At 44.4% G+C, this 17896-nt stretch overlaps 1 protein-coding gene across 1 annotated transcript in view; it reads right to left on the bottom strand.

Annotated features, from left to right (window-relative positions):
• Positions 1-1501: 1501 nt before the first annotated feature.
• Positions 1502-17896, bottom strand: part of HSF5 (heat shock transcription factor 5) — a 56601-nt gene continuing 40206 nt past the window's right edge. Inside the window, exon 6 of the mRNA XM_034752977.1 lies at positions 1502-1569. Within this exon, the coding sequence (XP_034608868.1) occupies positions 1502-1569 (68 nt within the window). The remainder of the gene's footprint in view (positions 1570-17896) is intronic.

Below are 17896 nucleotides of genomic sequence, written 5' to 3'. Positions count from 1 at the left end.
GTGGTGTGTGTCTCTCGCCACCGCTACGCCAAATACGGGGGTGTCCACCTCGCCCTCCTGCAGCCGGGGAATTACTCTGCCAAGGTCCGGGCCACCTCGCTGGCCGGGAATGGGTCGTGGACTGGACTCATCAAATTTTACATCCTTGGCCCGGGTACGTATCTGGGGTGTTGCAGTTCTAGCTGCAACAAAAAGCCGGACATGTCCGGGAAAAAGAGGACATATGGTAAGCCTAAGTGCTCCTGCTAGTGTGCCATGACCCAAGAGCATCCCCTAGCTTCCAACTTTCTAGTCTGGAGCCTTGGTAGGGATTTAAAAGGTCTGATCTTGGTTCATCCTACCATCCAGAGTTTTTCTGCGAGGTACTGAACATAGCTGTAAGCTGCAGAAAGGCCATAACTCGGTTTCTGACAAATAGCAGGCCTATTCGCTCTGTTTCTTCCTTGTCCATTTTCCCAATTATATTGGACTGAGTCTCACTGACTATAAAGATACATGAACAGGCAGGAAACAATTAGAGTTACATTTTTCAATGCTGCCTCATTCACATATATTATCCTAACACAACAAATATTGCACATGCATCCTTTATCCCTCTGTCAGTATTTCAACATTAATAAATATTAATACAAATACATAGCTGTTAAAAACCTTAACTCTACTGTCAATATAAATACAATTATATTAAACAAGTGTCTTGTGAAGACCTACTTAAAATAAGCAATACAGTAAACAAAGAGATGACTTACCATTACAGATATCACTAGAATCAAATGAAATTATTAAAACAGAAGAATGTTTCATTTATGTAAAAGATCCAGCGGCTGTTGTGTGTGGTGGATGCTCATTGGTCGGACACACTTGCTGATGAAACAGAGCACTGTGCTTGGAAGGAAGAGCATTTCCTGAGTAATCACTTAGAAAATTAGTTCCCTTTTCCCAGAGATGCTCTCCTGGAATCCCTGACTCACTCAGACCTGGAATCTTGTGACCTCCCAATGTTTTTGTTTCTCATACAATTCCCTTTAAAGGGCCGGCGTAACTCCAAGGAGATGCACTGTTAGCACAAAACTGGGGCTATGCTGACTATACTCCCCAACAAAGTGAAGTAGAGAGATCCCAAATACAACACGAGAAACAGCTTGCTCCCCAGTAAGAAAGTCTTGCAGAGGCTTTTAAGGTTTCCTGTTTACAGAGAGTCCAAGCTTTTTGTTTCTAAGCGATTTTAGGCAGGTAAACAATTATTGCATATTAAACACTCTGGCCGCTAGATGTTTTACAACCTGTCAAAGTAGAAAATGTAACAAAAGAGATGCAGTAAACAATGAAGTGACTAGTTCCCCATACAACTCACAACAAAAGCAAAAGGAAAGAGATTTTTTTTTTAAACAGTTGAAAAGTTCCAAAGTGCATATTGTGTGCAAATCACTGCCTCTGGGGTCTGATATGGAGAACCCAGTTGGCAGTTACGGCACATTTTCACATGCTTGTCACCCACTTCTCACTCTCTTAATTCTTCTTTTGGAAAGTGCTCCTGTTTGCAAGCTACATCCACCAGTAGATGGAGATCTAGGAGGAAAAAAAGGAGCAGTTATACAGTACACATGAGTGCTTCTCACCTAACTACATCTAAGGCAGGGTTCTCAAGTCTCTTCTCATCTACTTTCTGGGAGCTGGTATAAAATGTAGCCCACAGCCAGCCTAAACCTCAAGAGTTTGCTGGCTATTGTCTAGGAATGCCAAGTGCTCAGACTTTGGGCACCTGCACCTTTCTAAACAATTTTTATCTGACATATACCTATCTAGACAGAGGTGAAATATTTCACTGCTGATCGTTAGTTTATTTGTGCTGCTGCTTGCCAGAATATTAGCCCTTAGGCATCTGCTGTTTCCTGCTCTCTCCTACAATACAAATGAAGTGTCCACAACCATCCTGTACAGTTAGGAAAAACATAAGCAGTATTCAAAATCAACCATTTACTGTCCTCAAATGAAGATAACTTTGGAAAAACATGGACCAATGTTCCTCTCTGAAACTTACATTTCTTAAGCAGAGTGAAGATATTCTGGATGTATCCACAGCGCGAGATTAAGGCATAGGCTCTGTAAATGCCTAGGACCCCAGCTCCTGGAGTCATGTGATTACATCAGAAATTCATCTTTCATTTTTTAAAGTGTTTCCTAGCCCTCAAAGTAGGAAAGAAAAACTTGAAACTATGATTCAAGTGTATTGATGCAGTGAAGTCAACAGACAAGACAGTTACTTACCTGTACTGTAATTGTTGTTCTTTAAGATGAGGGTGCAGAAATGTTTTCCACTCAGGTGTGCATGCGAAAGGGCATTAAAGTCAAAAACATTCTTAGCAGTATCTGTAGGGGTGGCACGCATGCTCTGGTCCTGAGCTACTCCCCAGGCTATTTAAGGGCGGTGCCACGCTGACCCCCCCCTCGGTTCCTCCACACCATACATCAAGAATGTAGACTCCAATGCTGAGGGGCCGGAGAGTGGGTCGTGGAATACCCATTGCCATGGATCCACAGGATCAGTGCAATGCCCTCAACTTTGGCACAGTCATTTGGAGGAACCCCTTTGATGTGCCCAACTTACAAGGGGTCCCAAGCTTCCTTCAGGGTAGGCCACGCAGCCTCACCACCTCCTGAGACTGAACCTCTGAGCTTTAGCACTCCTGCTTCACATGGTGAGCTCTGCTCAGCAAGTCCAACTCAGATAGATTCCTGGTAGAAACTTGTACTCTCTTCAGGAATTAATGCACCTCACCAAGCATTTACAGTGACACTCAAGCAGTATTTTCCAAACAGTAGGGCTTATTAAGTCAACTGGAATACAGCATAGAAAACCCGTAGGTCAACACAGAGAAATAAAGGTTAAAGCATTCTGGTTAGCCCAGAGTCCTAGCCAAGCTGTAGTAAAACTCAATTTTCAGATTCTGTCTGTCTTTCTCAGGAAATGTCTACATGTACAGCGCATCTGATGAAGACACTCTCCAGCATAGAGTGTCTTCACCAGATGCACTGCAGCTGTATCAGTACAGCTGCGCCCACTTGAGCGCTGTACAGAGCACTGTGCACACAAGTGCTTATGTAAGTGTAATGTATGTCGCTCAGGAGGGTGGTTTATTCACAACCCCGAGCAACATAAATTATGCTAACACAGGCTGTAGATATAGCCTCAGTCTGACCTCCTTAATCAGTTCCCAGATGCCAACACTTTATCCTCCACTTCACAAATTCCAGTTCTTTGTCCTCGAGCTGGGGTCTTTCCTCAGCATCCCTGTTTAGAGGCAGGGAAATCCCTCTTTCTCTGGGTCATTGGTTGCTATGGATCAATGGCCTGGTGATTGGGTTTTCCACTGTCTCCTCAGCCAGTCCTTTTTAATAACCCATTCAGGCTCAGAAAGCTAGATCACGGACATTCACACATACACCCCTATGTCTCTTAGCCTGCCCTCAGAGCAAACGTGGTCCCTTTTTCCCCACTGGGGGAAAAAAAATTTCTATGTAAAATATAAGGGAAACTGAGGCACGCACAGAGGATTCATAAAAATATTACAGAAAATTCCCACTCTATCACACATAGCTGCTCCCACATCTCGAAGAACAATTATTACAATACAATTGTAAGTAACCGTTTTTTCTTTTTCAAGTGGTTGCAGATGTATTCCACTGAAGTGGCTCACAAACAGTATCAGAAGGAGATGGGCTTGGAGTCTACTTAAGAAGTGCCTGCAACACTGTCTTCCCAAAATTCACATCTGATCTGGATGCATTAGTAATAGCATAATGTTTGCTAAAAGTATGTATGGAAGACCAAGTAGCAGCCCTGCATATGTCCAATATTGTAATATCGCTGAGAAATGTGATTGATGCTGTTTCGGACCTCTTCAAATGAGTTCTTAACCTGTGCAGAGGTGAAATCTAAACTATCACATAAGCCGTTGTAATACAGGATGTTATCCACCAGGAAATCATCTGCACCGAGACCACTTGACCCTTCATACAATCCACAAAAAAACCAAAAAGATGAATGGAATGGCTTACTTCTTTCCAAGTAAAATGCTAAGCATTGTCTCACATCCAAGGAATGAAGACATTGTTCGTCAGCACTCGAACGAGGCTTGGGAAAAAATACAGGTAAGTGACTAGTCTAGTTAAGATGAAATTGTGATGCCACCTTACACAAAAACTCAGGATGAAGTCTCAAAGCAATCTTGTCCATGAAAAATTGGGTATATGGAGGATTTGCCATTAGGGCCTGCAGCTCACTAACTTTTCTCACAGAAGTTGTGGCCACAAGAAATGCTTTATTTTGGCATAGTCGAGACATAGAACAAGTTGCCAAGGGCTCCAATGGAGGTACCATGAGTAGGGTCCTTCCAAATTAACAGCCGTGAAAAACGTATCACAGACTGTGAAATCTGGTCTTTTGTGTACTTTTACCCTATATTATACAGATTTCACAAGGGAGACCAGTGTTTCTTAATCTGGGGGTCCCAACCCAAAAGAGGGTTGTGGGGAGGGGTCAAGGTTACTGAAGGGGGGAGCGTGGTATTGCTACCTTTACTTCTGTGGTGCCTTCAGAGCTGGGCGAATGGAGAGCACCAGTTGCTGGCCAGCTGCCCAGCTCTGAAGGTAGTGATGTAGCCTGCAGCAGCGCAGAAGTAAAGGTGGCAATATCCTGCCATGACACCCTTATTTCTACACTGCTGCTGGCAATTGCGCTGCCTTTAGAACTGGGCTCCCAGCCAGCAGCCACAGAGCTTCCTGCAGCTGGGGGAGGTTCCTGGAGGTGGATCTGACCCAGCCCGGCGTACAGTAGGAGCTTTCAGCCACTGTGCCCTGAGCCATGCCCCTCCCCGAGCCCAGTGCCCCAGCACTCAGGGGTTAAAGAGGCCTTGGGCTAGCTATGTGGGTGGGGGAGATGACCATGGAAAACCCCCCCTTCCTCCCCCACAACATCACCCACCTGTAAGGCCAGCCCTGTCCCCCCCAAAAAGTGAAGCCCCCTCCATACTATGCCACCCTCACTTCTGTGCTGCTGCTGGAGGCGGCGAGAGAGCAGTGGCTGCTGGCCGGGCACCTAGCTCTGAAGGCAGCTCCGCCACCAGCAACAGCGCAAAAGTAAGGGTGGCAATATTGCAAACTCCCCTCCCCATTACATCCTTTTGGGTTGGGACCCCCATGATTACAACACTATAAAATTTCAGATTTAAGTATCTGAAATCATGAAATTTATGATTTTTAAAATCCTATGACTATGAACTTGACCAAAATCGACCATGAATTTGGTAGGGCTCTGGCCAATACAGAGTTACGGTCCCACTGAGAATCACTTCCTTCACTGGTGGAAAGAGACAAGTGAGCCCTTTCAGAAATCTAACTGCCAAAGAGTTCAAGATTGATTTCCCCTTGAACTGGAGGATGTAAGACCAAAACTGAGTGACAAACCAGATGACTGGAGGTATAACAATGTTCTGAACACATGCCTGCATTGTTGAGTCCCCCAGATGAGGGACCAGATGGAAAAACGATTCCATTTTGCCACATAGGGAGTCCTAATAGAGGGCTTTCTACTGGTCAGCAGAACTTGTTAAACAGCTTCGGAACAGGGCTTCTCTTCCTTGTCTAACCACACAGCATCCATGCTTGGAAGTGTAGACTGTTCAGCGCAGGGTGTGAAATCTGACCATGGTATGAAATCAATAGATTGGGACAAGGAAGAGGAATGGATAGAAGAACAGAAAGACTGAGAAGATTGGAAAACCAACACTGTCTCAGCCAAACTGATGCAATGAGAATCAGTCTGACATGATCCATCCTTAGCCTGAGGATTACCTAAGGAATGAGCAGGACTGGGAGTAAAGTATACATCTGAGCTGATCCCCAACTCAGATGAAATGCATCTGTCATGGAATCCAGACTGAGATCCATTTGAGAGCAAAACTGATGGCACTTTTTGTTGTCCTTCATTGCAAACAGGTTAACAGCAGGAACACACCATTCTCCAAATATGCACCTCAGCACACTGGTCTTCAGAGATCACTCGTGATTCTGAGAGAAATTCCTGCTGAGATGATCAGCCACGTGATTCTGGGCACTTGGAAAATGAACGGCTGTGAGAATGAAGTTCTCTTCAGTGCAGAATTGGCAGAACTTTACTGCCTCCTGACAAAGCTGATAGGAGTGGTCTCCCCTGTTTGTTCACATAATACATTGCTGTGGTGTTGTCAGTGAGTATGTGAACCACTATGCCCCGGTCTGTGCTCAACATTCCTTGTGTGCATTGTAAACAGCCCGAAGCTCTAGAATGCTTATATGAAGAGATGCTTCCTGCTCCAACCACAAACCTTGTAACTTCAATTCCCTCAAATGTGTTCCCCAACTTATTGTGGAAACATCTGTGACTATGGTCCTGCCTGGAAGAGGTTCAGCAAAAGGAACACCCTAGCATACATTGCTCTGAATTGTCTAGCACCGGAGGGAGTCCAGAATTGCTGGAGGCACTCGGACCGGCCCGTCGAATACCTGACAGACCAACCAACAAGGCTTGAAGAGGGTGAAGGTACAATCTTGCATGCTGGAGCCTGTAACTGCATGTGGCCATATGACCTAATAACGTCAAGAACACCTGAATTATAATAGAAGGATGAGAGTGGAGAGACAGACATAGATGGTGAATTGTCTGGAATTGCTCATTCGGTAGGAATGTCCTTGAACTCATAGAATCTAGTAGAATGAATGAAGATTGCACCAAGAATCATGGCAGATTAACACCAATATAGAAGGGGAAAAGTAATTGAAGCCCCAACTATTGTGGACCAAACGATCTGGTTGGAAGGAATGCAAATAAACGTAAATGCACAATAACTGGAATGTGTGCCATATGCCTTACCTCTATTACAAGTATGGCGACAACAATGGGACTATATGAAATAAAAGAGGTATAGGGGATTATATTGTAGGTGGCATTGGTGCTGGAGCTGGAGTTTTAAAATCATTTGATATTGAGATGTTACAAGGGAAAATGGCAGCCTTGGGTAAGATTTTGGGGGTTATACAGACACATGTAACACAAAATGTTGGTGAATTATCGGAGCAAGGAATAAGAAGTGTGGAGCTCCAATTGAAACAAGCCCAAGCCTTGGAAACGTCTCTAAATGTAAATCTGTTTGGTGTGTCTGAAATTAACAATAAAACTGTACTAGCAATATGATGTGTAGAGATGCAAACTTATGAGATACAATATATAGAGAGAATGGTAAATCTGTTAAGTAATGGGCAATGGCCTTTTGAATCGAATCAACGAATTGCAGGATGGAAGAAATATATGGAGTTTAATTGGAATCAAGCCACTCTGAGGGGAGAGTGGAGAGGCAGAATGCTGTTACACAACACAGGGAAGTAGAGAAAAGCACCAATGGCCTGGGTGTTGCCAAAAATTATTAATGGAGAATTATGGCAAATAGAAATAAGTGGGACCCACCTGGTTCAAGAAGAAGGGGGTTATAAATTAGTAGAATTAACAAAACATTGTGAGGAGTGGGAGAGAAATAAATGGGTGTGTCCACAGCTAACTTGGTCCCTAGAGGGATGTCATCTGAACCATTCAAGCGGACACTGTACCATGCAAAATTTAGCCTCTAATGGCACAAGAGTGTTTGATTTAGGCAACGGGTGTATTTGTGTGGCAACCACTGAAAAACATGTATTTTGGAGAAATATGAGGAAAAAAAGGCCAAATGAGTCATGTAAATGTAATGTAACAGATGTCATTATTGATGGAATTATTTACCGAGGTCCTCTATTTTTAAAAAAGGAAATTGTTTGGATACCAAAAGATGCGGACTGGTCCTTTGATTTGGGGATACACTGGGAACAATGGGAAAATTTGATTGATGAAAGTGAAAAAAATCAGGCAATATGCAAAAGATGTATCTAAATCTGCTCAGCTGGGAAAAATAAACATTCTTGTCCACACTGGTCAAATATTAAAATTGGGGAAAGAAGGAGAACAATTGACAGTCCATCATTGGTATGATGTTTTTAAAGGATGGACTCCCAGTGCTACAGCTCTTCTAAATTGAATGCTACATCCTCTGGTCATATTATTTGCATTGATGAGTTTGTTAACTTTTATTATGCTATGTCTATACTGCCGAATAAGAAAGCGACAAGAAGTTCTGGAGCAAATAATATATAAAATTGAATTGCTTGCAAAATTATAAAGTGATACAATAATTAATGGTATTAATCATGTATCAAAGGGAGGAAATGTTGGGATATGTACATATATATCCATGTAATATGTTATAGGCCATGGAGGCCTAGTGTGGATGACATGAACTAGTGTGTTTTGACATGAGTACATACGTTGCATGTTGGCAACTGAAGCAAAAAGCTTAAGGTTTCAAGCGGTCAAGGACTATTGTACAAAATAACTGTTATGTCCTGGGAAATATATGGAGAAGCAGCAGATAAGGAAACACCACCAGCTGGACTGCTATAAAAAAAAAATGTATAAAAATTGGAGGAAATAGCACGCCTCGGATCCTGGCGGCCTGCCTGGAACTGAGTTTTGGGTGAAAGGCCCATACAACAGAGACAAAAAACTAATGATGTCATGAAGTAGATTATAAATGGAGGCTTCCCACATTTGCAATTTGGAATCTATCAACAAACAGAGCCCTGTTTGGTTATAGATGTGGTCTTTCTGCCGGCTTCCCACATCTTGTGATCTGATCTGGTTGAACCTAGACTGGCCATCAGGACTTCATTCTGATCTGCGGACTCTGGTGTAATATATTTGGGGTAAGAATGTGGATTGAATGAGGTTTATTTTGTAAGCAATAAAGAGTACTTAGAGTATTATATACCAACACTGTGTCCGGTATCTGCCTCCCCATCCCATAAGGAGGCCCCTATTGTGGGTCTAACAGCTTCTTCTGCTATGCCTTCAGCACCATCTGGCTTGGCTGCAGAATCAGAGAACCACAGGGTTAGAAGGGACAATGAGGGTCATCTAGTCTAACCCCCTGCCAAGATGCAGGATTTGTTGAGTTTCAAAGACTTTAAGGTCAGAAGAGACCATCATGATCATCCGAACAACCTCACCCACCCACTCCTATAATAAACCCCTAGTCTCTGGACTAGTTACTAAGGTCCTCAAATCATGATTTAAAGACTTCAAGTTACAGAGAAGCCACCCTTTACACTAGTTCAAACGTGCAAGTGACCCATACCCCATGCTTCAGAGGAAGGCCAAAAAAACCCAGGGTCTCTGCCAATCTGATCTGGAGGAAAAACTATCCAAGACAGATGGCTCTCCAGCATCTTTTGGAAAACTTCCATTGAAGGAGCTTCTACAAGTTTGTTCCATCGTCCTACTGTTCTTACAGTTAGGAAGTTATTCCTGAGATTTAATCTAAATCTGCTATGCTGTAGTTAGAATCCATTGCCTCTTGTCCTGCCCTCTGTGGCAAGAGAGAATTTTTCTCCATCTTTTTTATGGCAGCCTTTCAAGTATTTGAAGATCGCTATCATATTCCCCCACTCCTTTAATCTCCTCTTTTCCAAACTAAACATACCCAGTTCCTTTAGCCTTTGTTTATATGGCTTGCATTCCATTCCTTTGATTATCTTTGTTGCTTGCCTCTGGATCCTTTCCAGTTTCTCTACAGCCTTTCTATACGTTGGTGAACAAAACTGGACACAGTACTCCAGCTGAGGCCTAACCAGCACAAAGTAGAGCGGTACTATCACTTCCCGTGACTTGCATGCTATGACTCCCTAAAAGTCTCAGTCAATGGCACATTATTGAGGGAAGTGATGAAAACTATGTGGGTTCAAGTCAAATGTTCAGGAGGATCTCTGTTAGCACATAGCAGGTATGTATACAGTCCAAAACCCACTTAGCCACTGTGAAGGCATTGGTTGTCCTGTTATCTATTCCACAAATACAGCTAATAGTCTTGGTGAGGCTCTAAGTGATGTAGTCCAGTCCATGTAAACGGACACTGCTCTAAGCACACCTAGTGTTTGGAGTTTTACTTTGGCTATGGAAGAAAGGAGTTTGGGGGGAAAAAAACAGGAGGATGAATAGATTGGCTAATGTGAAAGTCTGAAACAACCCTGAGAAGGAACTCTATGTGGGTATGTCTACCCTGCAATTATACACCCGTGGCTGACTCAGGCTTGTGGGGCTCGGGCTAAGGGGCTGTTTAATTGTGGTGTAGACCTTTGGGCGTGGGCTGCAGCCTTAACTCTGGGACCCTCCAACCTCCCATGGTCCTAGAGCCCAGGAGTCAGCCTGAGCCCAAATGTCTACAACGCAATTAAACAGCCCGCTAGCCTGAGCCCTGAGAGCTCACGTCAGCTCGCATGGGCCAGCCGCAGGTTTTTAACTGCAGTGTAGACATACCCAGAGAGGCCAGAGAGTGACCTTGACCTTGTGAAAGATAATATAAGGGGGGAACCAACGGAGGGAGGGGGAGTCTATCTTTGTGGAGACATAACAGAGGCTATGTTTACACGACAATGTAAGCCCATACTTAAGCTTGGGCTCAAGCCTAACCCCCCTTGCATCTACACTGCTATTGCGCTAACCCAGGGTTCAGACCCAGGGTCCCAGGGCCTGAGCACAAGTCAAGCTGGAACCAATGGTTCAAGCCCTACTGCTTTGCAGTGTAGATGCAGCCCCACTTAAAACATGTCCTGGGAGTCCGCCAGAAGTATCCTACAATTCCATGGGACAAGTTCCTTAGTTCTCTCTATCCCAACAATCTCTAATCAACTGTATTGAAAAGAGAAGCCATCCCCCCTTCGCATATGGCAGCAGCTCAAGTCAGCGTTAACCTGTTGTTTTCTGACCCCTGAGCTGCAAGCGCACTATGCGGAAAGCCTCCTGGATTTGCAATGGAGACTGATCAGAGCAAGCCCTTTTTAAAGCCTGCTGCTTCCTGGTCATGGGAACACAGCCAAATTTTGGTGAATCTCTGGTGCGAGGCCAGTACAACTGAAGGCTTTGGCAAACACATCAGGAATGACTATACATACCAGCAGATAGCTAAAAAGCTGGCAGCTTTGCAAATTTTCTGGAAAAGTGATCAATGAAGGGAGCATACTAAGAGGCTGAAGAACAAGCAACAGTAGACCAGGGGAAAGAACTACACCTCAGGCAACGACATGCCCATTTTATCAGGTGTTTAACGAGGAGCTGGGCATTGTGCTCAGCACAGAGCCAACTGTCCTTCATGACAACCTGATCAGCCAGGATGGTGCCCTGCTGCCCCCTGAATCCAGCATGGAGACTGATGGGAGCCAGCAGCAGGCCCTGAATGAGGTGCATGAAATGACTCTATTTATGAAACCAGTCCCAGAGCAGGCTGTGGATCAGAATAAACAGCAAATTTAGGTCCCTACTTAGAAGAGCTGTTTGAGCCCCTTCCCCTCCTCTTACCCTCCGTCTTCCCCTTCCCCTCGCAGGAGGAACAGTCTGCTGCTGAGCCTGAAGCAAACCCAGTGGAGTCAGAAGTCGCCCCAGAGCCTGGTAAGTTTATGACTCCAATTTACAGTTTATTATTACAGTAATGGGCGGGATTTCTGCTCTAAGAAGCAACGCTAAAGTTATGATAAGCCCTGGCTACTAGCATGTGTCTGCTAATGGTGGATTGTATCAGAGCACCTTGATGTCGTCCCCCCCCACAAACCACATCTCCTGACCACACGGAGTTCAAAATGGCAACTGGAAATTTCAAACATTCATAACAGCTGTAAAAGATCTTTTCACTGTGAAGTCACAGATGTTTGCTAGTCACTCATGTTTTCCTTTCAATAGTAAGGACTTGAAATGTGCCGTTCTGTAACCATTCTTGTTTGGTCTATAGAGCTGCCTGGAAATGGTGAATTCAGTGTGTATGTTTGGGGAACGGTCTTCTATTTCCAAATCTAGTCCATTTCAGTTTCAGGTAGTCCATGCCATCTGTAGTTCACAAAATCATTTCTCTCAAGAATAAGTAGAGTGTCAGTTTTTGCCCAGAACGGATTATTTTAATTTGCCAAAAGCACATTAAACAACCATTCTAAACCTACCGAGAATGTAATTAAACCTTCTTTTGCCAGGGCCTCTGAAATCAGGGTACGATTTCATAAGCCAAGGCAAAAGGGAACACTCGGGGTCCCTCAGAATAATGGAGAAAGTAACTCCATTTATGTCAATGTCATTTAGTGGGAATAGTGTCCCAGCCTGTCCATGAATGTAGATTCCTGAGAAGCAAAAAACTCTGGCATTGTGAACTTTTCCAGTACAGCGTAAATTGGCCTCTGTGGTCTAAAAGGGCCCACATAACAATGAAGTAGTATCCTTTGTGGTTTATGTACTCATGTTCTTCTTGAGGAGGGCAAATTATGGGTCCATGAGTCCCGTCAATTGCCCCGGAGCAGTAAGGAAACCCTATTCTCTCAGCCAGCAATTTAACTCTGGAATATCTTTACTGCCAGCTACACACGGGGTAAGCCACGCACCTGACTGCCTCAGATACCTCTATCACCACTTTACCCACAGTTGACTTTCCAACTCTAAACTGGTTGACAAAGAATCTGTAGCAGTTCGGAGAAGCCAGCTTCCAGATGGTTACGGCAACACACTTCGGGACCAGCAACGGTGACCTCAGTTGTGTCTCTACACTACAGGGTGGGAGCAAGCTGTTCACAAAGCTCCAGAAATGTAGCTTTCTTCATGCAAAAGTTCTGGACTCATTGTTGGTCAACCCAGATCTACAGGACAATGTGACCCACCAGTCTGTGCTTCTACATAGGAGGCATCAGCGGCTATGCCAATTGTACTGAGCAACATCTGCCAGTGCAAGTCTGCCATGCCAGGGTACTCCTCCTCCTTCTCCATCAGGAAATCCATCAGGTATCTTGGATGGGACAGAAAACACCACTGAAATGTCCACCAGCACCTCACAGATGCTCTGCCAGTTTCCTGACACAGGAGTGAAAGCGCAAGCAAGAGAAGTTCTTCAAAAGGTGCCTCCATGTTGCTGGCTCCAGTAGCTGGGAGCGCACCGACCAAAATGACTGCTCGACAGACTGTAGTGGCAGACTGTTCAAACTTCCTGTAGTCTGCAGGGTAGGCAGTACAGTTTTCTCACAGTGCATCACGATCACGGGGGTAAAGTGGCCACATTTTGGGAGGGAGCTAAGGACTTTGGGATATGGTTGATTTGTCTCAGGTCTGTGCCCTGCAGTGTGGATGCCAGAGCCCCCAAGTTTGAGCACGAGTTAGAAAAGTCTTAATGTAGGATTAAAAAAAACAGTGTAGGCGCTCAAGCCCAAGGTTCCCTAACACGAGTCAGCTGACTCAAGTCCCACTAACCCTGGGTTTACACTGCAGCACAAGAGAGAGAGCTGGTGGCCATGGGCTCAAAGGAAGGGCCCATCCATCTGTTAGCACTACATTGAGATCCAAAGAGGAGGCATTCTTTGATTGGAAGAAAGGCATGGGAAAGTTCTTTGAGAAGTATTGTCACAGTAGGGTAAGAAAATATGTGGGCCTGTAGCAGAGGCTATTCACTGCTTGAGAGAGAATGAGTGATCCAAAATACTGTGGATTGTCGCTTGCAGAGGAGCGTAATTTTGTCATGCAAAAACAAATAAAGAATATTTTCCATTTGGCTCGATAAGTTCATCTCATTGAGGGCTTTCTACTTTGTTACAGAATATCTAGGACTGCCACAGAGCGGTCCTTTTCAGTAGTGGTCAGCCAGATAACATCCAGGCTATCAGTTGTAGACACTCTGGCTCTAGCTGAAGGACTGGGCTGTTGCTCTGAGACAGTAGCAGTGATTGGAGCCGGTAGGGTTATTGGCTTCCAAATGGAGTCTCACTAGTTCAGGCATGTCACTAAAAGGCGCATAGTGTAGACAAAGCCTTAGTTTGTGACAAGTTGGAGTGTGAATCTAGCCTGACAGCTCTAGCCTGCCATGGACTAACTGTCCATGTGCACCCTGCTAGTGCGCTTACTAACAGTTTGTTAACACACTTTGATCTAATTCTCTTTGAAATGGGACTTGATCTAAGTGCATTAAAAAACTCTGTGTGTCAGCAGGGTCCACACCGACAGATAGTCCCCAGCAAGCTAGTGCTGGCAGAGTAGATTCAGACCCCAGCTTGCTTCTAAGATAAATGTTCATGTAGTCAAGCCCTGTGCATGCTGCTGCAAAATCTGACTAATGCTTGTAATTTAAAGCCAGTGAGTCTTTCCTTACTAGTGCACTTTTTCTTTTGTCACATGGTTTCTAAAGTCCTCGACCGAATTCCTTGTTTGCCTATTAATCATCCCATGTAAGTGAAACATTGCCCTAAAGTGCAGATTGAGTGGGGAGCCTCTGGGTGGAGACTGTGGATCCCCAGGAACTGTCCGCAATTGAAACAAACAGCCTAGTAGACTTTCGGAAAGTTTTGGTTCTGTTCAGATAAAAGGCTAATGCCCATCTGACAACTAACATATGGAAGGTACTGTCCTGCCAAGTCTGATGTAGTTTTGAGGGAAAAAATTGGGATATGGATGGCCTTGTTTATATGAAATTGAGAAGACACCTTGAGTCAGAACTTGGTATGTAGTCACAATAATACTTCGTCCTTTAAAACACTGTAAAAGGCGGTGGCGGGGGTGGGGGTGGAATCTGCTACTAAAGCCTCCAATTCTCCAACCCTCCAAGCAGAAGTTATGGCTACCAAGAAAACTGTTTCAATAGCTAGAAGCAGCAGCAAACATGTAGCTAATGGTTCAAAGGAGTGTTTCATAAGCCAATTAAGAATGACATTCAAGTCCCATAGTGGATCAGGTTCTCTAATCTGTGGAAAGAGGTTCATCAGCCCTTTCAGAAACCTTACGGTCTCGGGGGTAAGAAAAAACTGAAAAACCTTCTACCAGTGAGTGAAAGGTACAGCGCCACCAAGAGGACCTTGAGAGAACCCTTAAAGAGACCAGATCTTTTCAATTCCAACAGGTAAACTAAAACTGTGGGAAGAGGAGAGTGAACAGGAGAATCTTGATGATGGGAATACCAGTGGTGAAGTCTCTTCCATTTCTGAAGTATTTCATGTAAATGTCTTTCTCCGATGTAACAATATTTGTTGCACCTCTGTTGAACAGAAAATCTTTATCCCCAAGAAGCATCAAGGAGTCACACCTGAAGTCGCAGAATTTCTAATCCGGGATAAAGTAACAAACCAGTCTCCTGAGACAACAGGTAACGTCTCAGCAGTGGACAAGAAGTGAATCAAATCAGGTCAGGATACCAAACTTGTCTTGGCCACGTGCAATCAAAATGACTATGGCTTTATGCTTCTTTATCTTGTTCAAAACTTTGAAGAGCAATGGTGTTGGTGGATATTTGTAAAGTAGGCTCTTTGCCCAGGAAATAAGGAAAACATCTCCTAGTGAGTGAGGGATCTAAACCCCTTCTGGAAATCCCCAAGGTAAGAATATGGTTTTGAGGACTCATAAGTCCCCATTTTGTAATTATAGGACAACTACCTGCTGAGGTCATCGCTGTGGTATTCTGTATAGCAGGGAGGTAAGAAACTGAGATCACTATTTGGTTGGCCATGCACCAATTCCAGCAATTTACTGATCCATCACAAGTGAGAGGGAACACACCCTGCCCGACGATTGATGTAAAACATGCAGTCCACATGGCCTGTCATGATCTTGATGGATTTGACTTTGATCAGAGAAAGAAGGTGAATACAAGCACTTCTCACTGCTCTGAACTCTAGAAGGTTGATATGAAGAAGCCTCTCTTGGGATGACTATTTGTCCTGGATTGTGTTTGACCTCAGATGCACCCCCTATCCCAAGAAGGATGGGTTTGATGGTCTGATGATGGTAGGAGGATCTTAAATTGCAGGAGTCCTGAAAAGATCTGCTGTATTGGTGTCAAAGTGGATTTCTCAAGATTGAGTTGGAGGTCTAAACTGTGGAATAGTGACCTTGTCAGTTGTACTGCTGACAAACCTTGATAAGAGGGACTTCTGAGCAACCAATTGCTGAGATAAGGGATGACGATTATCCCCATAAGACATAGGTGGGCAGCTACAATTACCATGATCTTTAAGAATACCCTTAGGGCAGAGGTGAGGCCAAAAGAGACGGTGCAATACTGGTAGTGGTCGTGGTTGACTATAAAAGTGAAGAAATCTCTTGTGAGAGGGATGAATCATGACATGAAAATAAACATCTTGAAGGTTGAGAGTCAGAAACTAATCCCCAGAATCAATGGAGGGAATTATAGCTGCAAGAGTCCCCATATTTGTTACATCTGAGATCTAATATTGGCCTCCATCCCCTGTTCTTTTTGGAAACCAGAAAGTAGTTGGACTAAATCCCCTTTTCCCCTGAGCTATACTGGAATGGGTTCTGTAGTTCCTAAGCATAGAAGGAGAGGCAACCTCCTGTCTAAGCAATTGATCATGAGATGGGTCCCTGAAAAGGGATGGAGAAGCAGTGGTAGGAGGAAGGGATGGAAGTGAAAGGGATGGAGTAACTGGACCTTATGACCTCCAAAACCCACTTGTTGGATGCTGTGGCCTGACACGCAGGCTGAAACTGGGAGAGATGGTATGCAAATGGGGGGTGAGAGAGGATGGAATAGTGCAGTCATCCCTGTGGAGTGGGTGGGTCAGACTCTCAACCAAGTCATCAAAATTGGATGGCTGGGATGAAGTAGCTGTGGCAGTAGCTGGCTTCTTGGAATATTTTGGTCTCTTGGCTGGAGGTTCAGGAGGGCTATAGAAAGTAGAAAAGTGAGCTGGGAGAGATCTCTGGGCTGTATGACACCTGCTAATTTTTTTTTTTATTCACAGGTGTATAGATCCCAAGTGTTGCCCTCAAATCCTTCAAACTGTGATGGGAATTGTCAGTAGAATTCAAAAATAAAACTTGTGACTGTCAAAAGGAAAGTCCTCTACAATAGGGGGAGGGACAGCTCAGTGGTTTGAGCATTGGCCTGCTAAACCCAGGGTTGTGAGCTCAATCCTTGAGGGGGCCACTTAGGGATCCAGGCAAAAATCAGTACTTGGTCCTGCTAGTGAAGGCAGGGGGCTGGACTCTATGATCTTTCGAGATCCCTTCCAGTTCTATGAGATAGGTATAGCTTCATATATTTTTTTAATAGATTGTACCTCCTAAGGTATCTGGACAGCTGGCGTCAAGATGGTCATCACATCGTGATTGCAGTAGAAATGGACTGGGATGCAGTCTTAGCTGAGTCTAAGGAGGCCTGTAAACGTGTCTTGCCCAAGAGCTGACCTTGATGGCCTTCACAGTGCTCCTTTTGTGCACAATGTACCTTTTGTGACCAAAAAGATCAAGACGCTTCTGGTCCTTGGTATACAGTGTCTTTGGTGTTGTACTGCCTCCCATGTTTATTAACTGCATCTAAAAGTGCCTCATTAATTGGAAGTGCCATATGTCTTGAAGCTGAGGCATGTAAAATCTCCATGAGTTTATGATGGGAGTCCTGGATTTCCTCAAGAGGAATATGAAGTGTATCCAGGACTCGCTTCATCAGCTCATGGAACTATCAAAAGTCATCCACCATAGAAGGTGGTGGAGGCATTACAGCCTCATCTGGTGGTGATGATGAAATATTTGTGTGAGGTGTTACTTTCCTTGTCAGTCCTTGCCTTCTGTTCTTTAAAGGTCTACTACAGCAGTTCTGATTAGTGAGGAGGGAGCGAGAGCATAGGAGAATGAGACTGCCTATGCTCCCTATGAGAGGGACTCAGGGCCCTTAAAAATTGTTGGTGGTATAGGCCCATGGATTGCAGTAAGACCATTGAGGAGGACCATAGGGCATAGGAGGAGATAGCT

The sequence above is a fragment of the Trachemys scripta genome, chromosome 18, assembly GCF_013100865.1.
Source record: "Trachemys scripta elegans isolate TJP31775 chromosome 18, CAS_Tse_1.0, whole genome shotgun sequence".
Lineage (NCBI taxonomy): Eukaryota > Metazoa > Chordata > Testudines > Emydidae > Trachemys > Trachemys scripta.
This window is presented reverse-complemented; position numbering and strand designations above follow the sequence as displayed.